Source organism: Helobdella robusta (genome assembly GCF_000326865.2).
Source record: "Helobdella robusta unplaced genomic scaffold HELROscaffold_90, whole genome shotgun sequence".
NCBI classification, from domain to species: Eukaryota; Metazoa; Annelida; class Clitellata; order Rhynchobdellida; family Glossiphoniidae; genus Helobdella; species Helobdella robusta.
The window spans coordinates 74,915-89,282 of NW_008705513.1; the positions used below are offsets into that span (position 1 = coordinate 74,915).

Sequence of the window (14,368 nt, forward strand, 5' to 3'; positions counted from 1 at the left end):
TTCGTTATATTTGTTTAAAATCCAAACTTTTGAAAATTTCACTTCTTCATTTTAAAAATATTAAATGATTTACGTTGGCTGGGTGCTAAAAAACGAATAATCTACAAATTTTGCCTTCTGATTAAAGTCACGTATGCATTTTTTTTATTTTATTTTTATTTTTTAAATAAAATATCTATACCAAAAGTTATTACTTCTGCCTAGATATTTGTTGGCTACAAATTTGAAAAGAGATCAACAATTTCTACAAAACTTGACAAATCAAATTCTTAATTCTTCATGTGAGTAAATGAGTGAATATTCTTTAAATAAATAAACGAATGGACATTTTACAAATAAATAAATGAATGAATATATATTTATAACACACACACACGCACGAACGTATGTATACAGCACGTAATAAACATATTTGGAATGAACAGGTGAATGTATAAATAACAAAAAACAATTACACACACACATACATACAAACACATACATCCACACACACACATACATACACACACACACACGTATATATACATTATGGTGTACTGTAACTTTTTTCAGTTTCCTCTTATTTAAAGGAAAGCCGAAATAAGTTAACCAAATAGCTTGTGGATGGTCCATCCTTGACACATATATTTTTATTTATAAAGATCAATGCGTTTTCGGCATTATTCAGAACGCAGTGGTCTTTATAAATAACTGTATTTATGATAATCTAAACCCAAAACATTATATTTTTGTATATAAATATATAACGACATGTTAAATAACTGAACTGCAAATGACTTGAAAAGAATTAAACAACCAAAAAAAAAAACCTTTAAAGTAGTAAAGAAAACAAGTTAAGTAGATAAACCAATCAAAACATGCTATTCTTAATTTCTGCAATCAAAGTTTTGTAGCTAGTTTGGTTGCAACCAAAAAAAAATAGCTTAACAATACCTCATCATCTTTTGTATATCATAACCCATTATAAAATAAAAAAGAGAAATGATACAATGAATATTTGGATAGAAGACAAATCATTAACTTAAAGACAAACATTTCTATGTAGTTCTATACCCGGTTCATTCATCAGACTATTCATCCAGCCATCCATCAATCTAATCTATTTATTAATTTATTCATTCATCTATCTAGCTGTCTATCCGTTCATTCATTTATCTGTTTATTCATCCATCCATCCAAAACAACATTATTGAAGTCTCTGAGCAATAATATCATTTTTTATCTTTTATCCATCTTTTTATTCATCTGTATATCCATCCATCCATCCATCTCTCTCCACAACCCTTCCATCCATCCTTCCATCCATCCTTCCATCCATCCGTCTATCCTTCCGTCCATCCATCCGTCCATCCATCCGTCCGTCCATCCGTCCGTCCATCCGTCCGTCCATCCGTCCATCCATCCATCCATCCATCCATCCATCCATCCATCCATCCATCCATCGGAACGCCTCAAAACTCAACATTGAATGGATAGTTGGGGGCACTGATATCCCTGGGCACCTTCTTGCCTTCCTTGTTGACGATCATAGGGAGGATGACCCTCTGGTTCCTATTCAAACATTTTATCTGCCCCAGATCTTCCTCAGTCAGTCGAAAGTCATCAATCTGAAGATTTTCTTTGATCCTAGACGGGTTCACACTCTTTGGAATTACGATTATGTCCCTCTCGAATAGCCATCTCAAAATCACCTGGGCTACAGTTTTACCGTGATTGGCTGCTATTTTTAGAAGCACAGGCTCATTAAATAAATTAACCGAGTTCTTCGTTTCCTCATCAAGCCACGGTCTGCGAGGAGAAGCAAAACTGCTGTATGACGTCACCGTCATTTGGTTTCGGTGGCAAAACTCGACGAGCTTAGTTTGTTGTAGGTAGGGGTGGATTTCTACCTGGAGATTGGCCGGTTTGACGGTTGCAATGCTCAGAATTTCAGTTATCTGTTGGCTGTTGAAGTTGGACAGGCCGATGCTACGTAGCAAACCACTTTTAACGCAACACTCCATCGCCCTCCATGTCTCTTTGAAATCAACGTCCTCGTAGATCAGATTGCCATTCGAATCAGTCGGGAAGACCTCCTCGCCCGATTTGAAAGCTATAGGCCAGTGGATTAGATACAAGTCAAGATAGTTCAATTTCAATCTCTTCAGCGATTCCCTCAAAGCTGGCTGCACATCATCTGGGCGATGTTTGGTATTCCATAGCTGTCAATATAATCGAGTTAGAGATGAAATCAAAAATAAAAATTAATTAAAAACATTAATTTAATTGATTAAAATTGAAATTAACTTCAAAACCAACATCTCAAATTGGATTATTTGTATAAAAAAATTGGATTATCTGTATAAAAAAGAAACATTGAAGAAAAATTATTCCTGCCCTTACCTTACTGGTTATGAACAATTCTTCTCTTGAGACCAATTGCAAATCATCGATACAGTGCTTGATTGCACAACCAATCTCTTCTTCGTTCCCGTAGATGAATGCACAGTCGATCATCCGGTAACCAGCGCGGATTGCGCTAACTACTGCTTCTCCTACTTCATTCAGTTTAGACTTGATTTTGAATAAATAAAAAGTAATTTTTAAATATTTTATTAAATAAGGACAAATTATAAAAATAGTAGTCAAAAAATTATGAAATAAAGTTAATGAGAAAGTTATTTTTGGATGATTTTAAATTTATAAGATTGATTAAACATTTTATAAAAAAAATGAATTTGTTAGAAAGAATGTTTAAAGACAGTGAAAAATATAAAATAAGTGCCACCATATAAAAATACAAAATTTATTATTTATCATCTATTTAATTTAATCCTAAAGTTTTTTTTCAAATTTATAATTCAAATATCTATATTTAAACAAATTTTAAATTAAACAAATTATATTTAGATTTAAACGCATACTAAAAGTTTTTAGATAATTTATTTAATTATCATCCATTATTTTATTATTACAGAATAAATATTAATTTTATTAATGTAACTGTAAGTGGAATGAAAATGAGAGAGATTAGGAGATGAAGTAATATGAGTGAGAATCCTGCACAAGACAATGCATTCAAGTAATTTGGAAAAAGTTGATAGGTTAGATTCGTTAGAATTAGAACAGTAATTAGGAGGATTAGACATCAAATGGATCAAAATTAGATTATTTAGTAAAGGTAGAATACTAGAATTTGAGCTTTCTTAAATTTAAAACTTAACTAATTATTAAAATTAATTAAAAATTTAAAATTAAAAGAAATTGGAAAATGTTGTTTTCTAGAGAAGGATTGCAGAGCTTAGAAAGTAATGGAGCAAAAATGAGATGAGCAAATTTTTTAAGAATAAAAATTGGAATAATGTCAAGTGGAGAGGTTTAAAAGAGGTTTTTAAATAAAATTATTATAAGATATTAAAAATTTAACCTGCCAAGTTCCTAATCCAAAAGCAGGCATCTTGTGACCAGACGACAAATTCTTATAACAGTACATTTTCAAACAAATTATAAAACAATTTTTCAAATAATTAAATTGCTAATTAATTAATTTGTTAAATAAATCGGCCTAAAACATTTTAAATTTTTCTAAATATATAAAACAGAAAGCAGAAAAATTCTCATAACTTAAATCCACATTTAGTTGCAAATCAGGATGGCTGCATTTTAATTTCGGTAACGTTTTAAAAGTTCAAACTGCGGTTCAACATCGGCTCTGAAGAGATACAAAGACAGACATGATAAGGTACTGGCGTTAATGATAGAGGAGTTGAGGTTACGGGCTCTAAATGACTGGTGCAATATCATGCCTATTCTACAGGCTACCTCCGGACATTGCCATTGTGTGGGGCAACAAGATTGAGGTTCTGGGGCTGACAATATGCCATGAAACTAATCTACTTCCATCAAAACAATACAAACGACGAACACATCTAAATTTATATATATATATATATATATATATATATATATATAATATATCTCGACTGTTCTACAATAACTAACACCTTTGAATTGTCTACAATAATTTCAATTTATCGTTATTTAAATTTTTACGGCCAATTTCTTTTAACTTTAAATTAATTAACAGTGCTATTGGCTCGTCAGAAGCAAATTTTCTGTGACAGAAACAACACTGCTTTGTGTAAACATATCAATTTAAATATAAATTAATTAATTAATTAAATTTAAATACAACTCTTACGCCCATGCACTTGGGTTGGTTGTTCATTTGATTTGATTCGATTATTTGATTCTATTCTATTTATTTTTTTTAAACATTTTATTACAATTTATTATCATTATTTGATTTTGGCTTTCGAGAAAGAGTAGATAGTTTTTCATAGACGTATCTCGTTGAAAAGTAGTGAACGATGATACAACATTTAATATTGAAATGACAAAGACAAAATTATTATTAATAATTAATAAAATACTAATTAAAATGACAATAATAAAAATAGTAATTATAAATAGCAAATGTCAAAAGCAAGAGACGTCTGGTTCTGATGCTACGGTGACCGGCTTCGAATGCAATGAGATCCATGGGCAATTTGCCATCGTATGCCAATTTGTGTGTGGATTTTTAACATTCATACAGCATTAATATAAGCAAATTCGTTAACATAATCAATTCAGCCATTTGCGTATCAATAGCGTAATTAATTTTGCCATCTGCATATCATTAGCATAAATAAACTATTCAATCCTTTGCATATCATTCACTCATTTGCATATCGTTAGCATAATTTATCCAATCCCTTGCCTATCATTTAGCCATCTGCATACCAATTAGCATAATTTATTACTCTGTCATTTGCATAGGTGCTCGTCGTAGGAACGCTCGCACTTCTCGCACGTGACAGTGCAGCAGTAATGGAACTGGCAGTTGCATCTCTCGGTCACGCGGCGCACTACCGTGACGTAGCCACGCCCACAACACGTGACGTCACAACTTCCGTACTGGCTTCCGGATTTCCGGTCGCACGTCCGTCCTGTCGTGCCGTAGAAGTCGAACCTGGAATGGGGGTGGGGGTGGGGATGGGGTTTTGTGGTTATTTTTAATTTCGTTCGTTTGTTAGTAAATTTTATGTTTGGCTTTTTTGCATAAAATATAAATTCATAATAAATTGAATTGCAAATACATGGGTATTAATTATGACTGAATAATATAAAATAAGCTTAATTAAATTTAAGAATGCTTACTTTGGCAATGGTGTGCAGTATGTTGGCGAATTGATGACATAAACGAGATTGTTGGTGTTGTTATTATTGTTTTTCTGTTTTTTGATCGTCGTCGTTGTAGTAGTAGTTGTAGTAGTGGTAGTTGTAGTAGTGGTAGTTGTAGTAGTGGTAGTTGTAGTAGTGGTAGTAGTAGTAGTGGTAGTAGTAGTAGTGGTAGTAGTAGTAGTAGTTTTTTTTGACTTCTTCGCTCTTTCCAGTATTCTTCCTCTTTCACCAGCCCCAGTCTTCTTATGCCTCCTCCAGGCGTTTCTACGTGTTGTAATCATTTCAGCATCAGTTGATGATGAAGAGGATGATGAAGAAGAAGATGATGATGGAAATGATGATGTAGTTGACGACGACGGCCAAGATGACGTCATTGTTGCTGCAGTGGTAGCGGTAGCATCTATCGTCTCAGCCACAGTTGTCTCATAATTTTCATTTACGCCATCGACAAACATTTCCAAATCTCCCTCATAATCAGCCTCCAAACTTCTTTTAAAAGTTTGTTTCTTCGTCATTTTCGCCCCTAAATTACTTCGACTTTCTAAAACTTGATCTCTCGCTACCACCCTGGCGATATTTTTTCGAACGCCTCTTTCAATTTTCTCCGCGTGATCATAGCGAGTCATAATTTCTGCAGCGATCGACTGAAACTGACTCAAAGTCCTCCAACACGTTTTCGTCTGACAACTTCCAGAAATTCCGTGGCACTTACACTTGACAATAATCGAATTCAACAGCACATCCCTACCGGTATTCACGTTGTGTTGTAGCATCGCTTTTTTAGCGTTTATTTTATCCGGATTTATTCGGCTTTCTCCGATTCGAATAATCTTATCGGAACTTTCGTCTATGAGATTTTTTGTAAACTCTATACCGTGTATAACATCGTCTGAACATCCGCCCCACTTGAATATGACGTCATCTTCATTATTATGATTATGATTATAATTATTATTATAATTATAATTATTATTCAAATAATTATTAGTAGTGTAAAAGTCGCGACGATCCGTATCGCAGCCGCAATTAAAGATGGCGCCACTGGCACATCCCTTCGTTATGACGTAAGCCATCGACGATGACGTCAGCGTCTGCAGAAATGCTGTCTCCTTGTTTCCTGGAAAATTATTAATTTTTATTTTATTATAACCTCATAATAATTAATTATAACTAAATTATATTTTATCATAACCTCATTATAATTAATTATAATATTAATAGTAGAAACCCTTATATATATATATATATATATATATATATATATATATATATATATATATATATATATAAAAGAATAACAAATTCAACTGACCAGCAAAAGCAACCCATCCATAAACTCCATACTGATTCTCCGCGCCATCTTGTCCGCCATTTTGAAAATGGCGATAATAAAGACCGTTAATACTTCCGCCATTTTTTTCATCTGGAAAAGTTGGACAGTTCCACCTCCTACTGGCGAACTGCCTCTTACACTCATGACGAGTTAGTCTTCCAGCCTCTATCAAGATGTCAAGCGAGCCTGGTCTCCATTGGCAGAACCAGGTTTTTTGAAATTTCGATAGAAATTTCATCATCTTGCACTTGGTTGAGTTCTTTGTTGTCTTTAGTAGGAGGCGATGAAGGCTTAATTTGTTGTCGTTGGTGTTCTTATTGTTAACTTTGTTGTTGTTGTTGGCTTTATTGTTGTTGTTGATGATGTTCATCTTTTTCTTTTTATTATTTTTGTTGTTGTTGTTGTTGGCTTTGTTGTTGTTGATGTTCTTATTATTATTGTTTTTATTATCGTCGCCTTTGTTGTTGTTTTCATAATAATAATAATGATTGCTGTTGTTCTTTTCCCATGTTGATGAAGTCATAAGGTTGTTGTTATTGTTGTTTTCAAAGTAGAGAACTGGAGAGCTGTTACAATGGAAAAAAAAAGTTTATTTATGAGGATTAATTCAAAACTTATTTATTTAAATTATTTACTTGTATAAATTTTTCAATTTTTATATATATATATATATATATATATATAATGAATCAGTGCTTAGATGACACGCGTATTGGTGAAGAATTATTTGAATAAATAAATTAATAAAATAAAATTAAAATGGAAATAAAAAACTAACAGCAAAAGTAGGGTTTCATATTTTGACGAAGATGACGTCAGAGCCGACAACGATGACGTAGATGATGAGGCTGTTGGAATCGTCAGCATCAACATCAGCAACACGCCAAACAATTTCAATGAATCCATGATTACTTCTTACAGATAGTAGTAGTAGTAGTTTAGTAGTAGTAGTAGTAGTAAGTATAGTAGTAGTAGTAGTAGTAGTAGTAGTAGTAGTAGTAGTAGTAATAATAGTAATAGTAGTAGTAGTAGTAGTAGTTTAGTAGTAGTAGTAGTAGTAATAATAGTAATAGTAGTAGTAGTAGTTTAGTAGTAGTAGTAGTAGTTTAGTGTAGTAGTAAGTATAGTAGTAGTAGTAGTAGTAGTAGTAGTAGTAGTAGTAGCAGCAGCAGTAGTAGCCAAAGTAGCAACTGTAGTAGTAGTGGAGTAGTAGTAGTAGTGGTAGTAGCAGAAGTAGCAAATCCAGCAACTGTAGTAGTAGAAGTAGCAGCAGCAGCAGCAGCAATAGTTGTAGTAGTAATAGTAGCACTGAAATCAAGTAATTATATAAAACTCCCAATAGAATTAGCGGTGAATAACTGATTGAAAATCCTCATCGATTGTAGATAACATTACTAACTGAAAACCAAATGTCCTTATATAGTCATACCTTAGTTTAACTCTAGGCATAGTAAAATGAATACCATTAACAACCATGATAATAAAAATAATAAAATAATAATAATAATATTTATTACGTAGCCAATTTGAATAATTCAACCGTCATATTTCTAACAAAGAGTGATCTCTTAATTAATTATTTTTATAACTTTGTCGGTTGGGGGTTTTATTCAAATCAGAATATCTGTGGTGAGATAATTTTTGTTATACTGAAAAAAATGAAGTAAAAGTAGTAGTAGTAGTAGCATTCGTTGTAGTAGCTGTAGTAGTAGAAGTAGTAGTAGTAGTCTTAATAGTGGTAATAGTAGTAGTAGCATTCGTTGTAGTAGCTGTAGTAGTAGTAGTAGTAGTTGTAGTAGTCTTAGTAGTGGTAACAGTGGTAGTAGCAATAGCCAGTAGTTTGTCAAAATGTGTTATAATATGACCAGCTATCAGCACATTAGCAAATGTGTCATGGATATTTTAGATGTTATCGAAATGTTATATTCGTTCATTCATTCTTTGTTTATTCATTTGTTCGTTCGTTTGTTCATTCGTTCGTTTGTTCATTCGTTCGTTCGTTCATTCGTTCGATCGTTCTTTCAGATATTTAATTATCCATTCCTTTATTTGTTTGCCTGTCCGTTCTTTTGTTCATTCATTCATTCATCCTATCTTCTATTCATTCATTAATTCATCTATTCATTCATTCACTCACTCACTCATTCTCATTCATTTACTCACTCATTCATTCATTCATTTACGATTATTTTATTGCCCAGCACTTTTCTTTACGACATTCAATGGCGGTGAATTAAATCCCTTTACTACCTTTTTACTATTGTGTTAAAAAAATTATAATAATAATAATAATAATACATAATTATAATTCATTTTCGTAATTATTTTTGTCATAATTTTTTATTATGTTAATATTTAATTTGATACGGTGAGTTTTGTTTTAAAATCTCATTCAATTGGATTCAAGTAAAGCGGATGTCAAATCGTTAAAAAATTTGATAATTCATTCATTCGTTCGTTCATACATTCATTCATTTATTTATTCATTCATTAAAATTCATTCATTCATTCATTAAGATTATAATAATTCATTTATTCATTCATTAAAATTCATCCATTCATTCATTAAAATTCATTCATTCATTAAAATTATAATAATTCATTAGTTCATTTTGTTTACTTAATGCTGCATTCATCAACTTAATCATTCATTGTTTTCTCGTTCGTTCGTTCGTTTGTTAATTCATTCATCAATTCATTCATTCATTCAATCATTCATTCACTTCAGGTTTTAATCATCGTCATCAAAACAACGAAAAATTTATTTGATCCTAGCAGATTGCCAAACACAAAAGCACCGTTAAGATAAAAAAAAATTGAAATTTGATACACGAATGCATGAATGAATGAATGTGAATGAATGAATGAGTTAATGAATGATTGAAAGTAACACAATCTTTCGCAATGATAAAAAGAACTAGCAAATCATTAAATTAAAGAATGAATGAATGAATGAATGAATGAATGAATGAATGAATGAATGAATGAATGAATGAATGAATGAATGAATGAATGAATGAATGAATGAATGAATGAATGAATGAATGAATGAATGAATGAATGAACAAATAAATAAACGAATGAACGAAAATTAATTTCAAATAATGTTCAAGTAATCTTATAACCAATTAAACAAAACAATCTACGCTTTTGGATTTTTTTCAAGGGAATTTAGATTCGGTGACGTAAGATGATCTATTTTTAGAATCTAGATCTGTTTTTAGACGTATGATGATTTAGTTTTAGAGTCTAGATCTATTTTTAGACATAAGATGATCTATTTTTAGAGTCTAGATCTATTATTAGACATAAGATGATTTATTTTTAGAATCTAGATCTATTTTTAGACATAAGATGATCAATCTTTAGAGTGGGTTAAACATCTATTTTTAGCTGTCATCGTGATGACGTCGGGTGATCTATTTTTAGAACTAGCGCTGATGTTGATCCAGGGTTATCTATTTTTAGCTGTTTCTACTATATATTTTTAGAATCAGAGTTATTGTTGACCTGGGGTAAACTATTTTTAGCTGTCTTTACGCCATTGGTTGATCTATTTTTAGCCCTGATGACGTCAGCAATGTAGAAGCACGTGACCGAGAGGGGTATGATTGTGTAGTGAAAGAGGTTGGAGATGCACTGGAAGATGACGCTGAGTAGAGTGATCCTGGTGATGATGGTGGTGATGATGATGGTGGTTGTGATGATGATGGTCGTGATGATGGTGGTGGTGGTGATGATGATGGTGGTTGTGATGATGATGGTCGTGATGATGGTGGTGGTGATGATGATGGTCGTGATGATGGTGGTGGTGGTGATGATGATGCGGTGATTGATTGATATGATGATGGTGAAGTTTATCGTGATGATGATGATGATGATAGTAATTGTGGCGATGATAATGATGACCACTTCACTACCATTAAACCAATCAAATCTTGTCAAAAAATTTACTGATCTTTCAAATGAATTGTTTCATTTAACTAATCAACCAATCAGCTCTAGCCAACCATCAAACCAACCAATCAGCAACCATACAACCAACCAACTAATCACAACCAACCTACAAAAATTTGCGGTAAAATGAATGAAAGTGAATAAATTAAGGATTGATGTGCCACAAGCAACCAGCCAACAAATCAGCCAATCATCCAACCAATCAATCAACCAACCAATCAACCAACAAACCAATCAGCCAACAAACCAATCAGCCAACCAATCAACCAACCAATCAGCCAACCAATCAGCCAAACAAACAATCAACCAATCAATCAGCCAGCTAATCACAACCAACCTGCACAAATTGGCGGGAAAATCGCGCTGGATGAATGATGGATCGACACAGAGAAGGGAGAGGTGCAGAGTCACAGAGGGCAAAACAGCCAGAGCGTATAATGCCGATAACAAGATGGCCGTACAATCCAAATGGTCATACGCTGCTCTCAATTTTTTTATTTTATTATGACTGTTGTAATTATTATTATTATTATTGTTGTTTTTATTATTATTATAAGAATTATTATTGTTAGTAGCAGTAGTTGTAGTAGTAGCAGTAGTAGCCGCAGTAGTAGCAGCAGCAGCAGCAGCAGCAGCAGCAGCAGTAGTAGTAGTAGTAGTAGTAGTAGTTGATGAAAAAGTAAATTCATTTTCACGGAGTTTTGTCAAACCATTTGGAATCAATAATGGTTTGTAATTATTATTATTATTATTATTAGAAGAAGAAGTAGTAGTAGTAGTAGTAGAAGTAGTAGTAGTAGTAGTAGTGGTGGTAGCAGCAGCAGTAGTAGTAGCAGTATCGCTAGCATCATCATCATAAATACAACCATAAATATTATTATTATTATTACTACCAATATAACTATTACTACAACCACCATCATAATCATTACCGACTTCGCCATCATTACTATGACTTCTGGAGCAGTTATTTTTAGCTTTCTGGGAATTTCCAACATTATCTTCACTGGCTTCGTCGTCGACACCATGATTCCTATTTTTTGTCTTTGGGAAATTTTCAGTATTCACACTATAATCACTACTATTTCCGCCATTGTTACTACTTCCGGTGCAGCTATTTTTAGCTCTTAGAAAATGTTGACCATCAGCATTACCACCACCACTACCACCACTTTCATCATCATAATTACAACTTCGGGAAGAGCTATTTTTAGCTCTTAGGAAATTTCTAGTTTCATCATTATCACCACCACCACCACCACCATGACTTCCGGTGCAGTTATTTTTAGCCCTCAGGGAACTTTTAGCAACTATAAATAGCAGCGTCAATAGTATGGAGCTGGGTAGGTAGTAGAAGAGGGTGGTGGAGAGCCAGGGCCAAATGAGGGCTTCAAGGTCACCCCGCTGACTGTTGATATTGCATTGGGGGTTGGTTCCGTGGGCGTTTAAGAGCTAATGGTGGTGGTGGGTTAGAGTGATGGTAGTGGTGGTAGTTGTGATGATGATAACGGTGATGATGATGGTGGTGGTGGTGGTAATAATGATGAAACTAGAAATTTCCTGAGTGATGATGTTGTGTAAAAGCTGGTAGTGGTAGGTAATGGTTAAGGTTATGGTGATGGTGGTATGGGTGATGATGATGATGGTGGTGATAGTGATGATAGTGATAATGTTGTGATGGTAGGGATGATAATGATGATTTGTGGTGGAGACGATGATGTCTTGATTTGCGAATTCATTCATTAATTCGTTCATTCGTTTATTTATTCATTTCTTCATTCATTTTTTTTATTCATTCATCCATTCACGCACTCACTCACTCACTCACTCACTCACTCACTCACTCACTCACTCACTCACTCACTCACTCACTCACTCACTCACTCACTCACTCACTCACTCACTCACTCACTTATTCACTCACCTCAAACACCCACAATGAGTGCAAGCTGAAAATGATGGACCCGACGAAGACCAATGTCAGCTTAACCTTGCTAGTAAATATTTCGTTGTCCAACTCCAAGCCATCTGAATGAATGAATGAATGATTGATTGATTGAATGAATGAGTGAATGAATGAGTGAATGAATGAGTGAATGAATGAATGAATGAATGAATGAATGAATGAATGAATGAATGAATGAATGAATGAATGAATGAATGAATGAATGAATGAATGAATGAATGAATGAATGAATGAATGAATGAATGAATGAATGAATGAATGAATGAATGAATGAACGAACGAACGAACGAAAGAATTAATTAATTAGTCAATTAATTAATTAATTAATTAACATAAAAAACACACACACAAAACACACACAAACATCACCATTCTTTAGCAGGCTCTCTTGATTCAGTTTGTTTCTGAAATAAATTTGAATATTTGTGACAATTGGTGAATTGGATTCTCTTGGCAATTTTATTGATGTTGTTGTTGTTGCTATTGTTGTTGATGTTGTTGTTGCTGATGTTGTTGATGATGTTGTTGTTGTCTTTGGACTAGTTAATCTTGATGTTAATGCCATTGATGTAGTTGAAATTGTTGTTGTTTTTGTTGAGGAGGTTGTTGGGTTGGTCAATATCGATGTTGTTGTTGATGTTGATGTTGTTGTTGCTGAGGTTGTAGATGTTGTTGATGTTGTTGTTGTTGATGTTTTCTGATGAAAAATCATTTTGTTATCTTCCGAGAAATTTTTGAAAAGTTTTTTAGTGCGCGTCTCCTGTCGAACTTGTGAATGAATCCGCTTATCCATTTTTATTTTTAGCTCTAGTGAGTTGCACTCAATACTGCGCAGTTGTTCTTGTGGCTGCTGTGGTTGCTGCAATTGCTGCTGCTGCGGTTGTAGACGCTGCTGCTGTTGTTCTTGTGGTAGCTGCTGTTGCTGCAACAGCGAGTTCTGCAACGACTTCCCGCCATGATCTCCATTCCCTGAACCAGCAACCACACCACCATCCCACACGCCACCGCCACCGCCACCGCCACCACTACCACAGCCGCCATTCATCATCATCCTCATCATCTTCTTTTTTTTCCTCCTCCTAATCATCTTCGTCTTCTTCCTGGACATCACCATCTTCATCATCCTCATCATCTCCTTCTGACTCCGCCTACATTTTTCCTTCATGACGGCCATCCTGTCGATCAGCAAGCAGACCAACAGCCACCCAACTGCCCCGTTCACGACGTTGAAGACGAACATCCACAGTCTGCACAGCACATCGCTACTGGCCGCCGGATGTCTCAGGCCCCGCCCAAAATCCATTCTCGTCAGCCAATCAAGTGAGCCACCGGATAGGGTGTTTAAAAAACTCAACACGATTAGGCAGCGGAGGTAGAGTTTGGATGGGTGTGCCAGCATTCGACTTGAGACAACTATGAAGGATGAAATTTGGAGGATGATTGAGACGGTGGCGATAATCGGCGGGGGATAAACGTTTAGGAAGTCAGCCATTTGACATACGTCACTCATGACGTCACTGACAATGTTGTAGCTGCCGCCGCTGCTACTGTTGCTTCTGTTGTGGCTGACTACAATTAAAATACTTGTAGTAGTAGTAATGTTGTTGTTACGTAATGGCGTTGAATCTCGAGACAGCATGTCGATCCTGGCGGCTGTAGCAGAAGTATCTTTATTGAATTTGAAGCAGTTAACACAGATATTATTAATATAATATAATTTAATTTAACATAATATAATATAATTTAATATAATATATATAAATTAATATAATATTATTATTATTATTATTTTTTTTTTAGTTTAATTTATTGTTTTAATTATTATTTTTTTCATTAATTTTAATGGTGTTAATTATATTAGCCAGAGATGTAATGAACTGGTTGACAGTATGTTTTTATAATGTATG

At 33.9% G+C, this 14,368-nt stretch overlaps 3 protein-coding genes across 3 annotated transcripts; all 3 read right to left on the reverse strand.

The window, feature by feature from the left end:
• Nucleotides 1-1,451: 1,451 nt before the first annotated feature.
• Nucleotides 1,452-3,472, reverse strand: HELRODRAFT_90848 (hypothetical protein; the record flags this gene model as incomplete). The annotated part of the gene is made up of 3 exons (XM_009033383.1): nt 1,452-2,201; nt 2,383-2,553; nt 3,407-3,472. The coding sequence occupies 3 exons, from the start codon at nt 3,470-3,472 to the stop codon at nt 1,452-1,454; spliced, it is 987 nt and encodes a 328-aa protein (XP_009031631.1).
• A 1,316-nt stretch (nt 3,473-4,788) lies between these two features.
• On the reverse strand, nt 4,789-6,776 carry HELRODRAFT_90849 (hypothetical protein; the record flags this gene model as incomplete). The annotated part of the gene is made up of 4 exons (XM_009033384.1): nt 4,789-4,993; nt 5,182-5,255; nt 5,754-6,355; nt 6,611-6,776. The coding sequence occupies 4 exons, from the start codon at nt 6,774-6,776 to the stop codon at nt 4,789-4,791; spliced, it is 1,047 nt and encodes a 348-aa protein (XP_009031632.1).
• Nucleotides 6,777-10,015: 3,239 nt separating this feature from the next.
• Nucleotides 10,016-14,100, reverse strand: HELRODRAFT_182651 (hypothetical protein; the record flags this gene model as incomplete). The annotated part of the gene is made up of 5 exons (XM_009033385.1): nt 10,016-10,205; nt 10,839-10,977; nt 11,413-11,947; nt 12,420-12,523; nt 13,290-14,100. The coding sequence occupies 5 exons, from the start codon at nt 14,098-14,100 to the stop codon at nt 10,016-10,018; spliced, it is 1,779 nt and encodes a 592-aa protein (XP_009031633.1).
• Between the last annotated feature and the right edge of the window lie 268 nt (nt 14,101-14,368).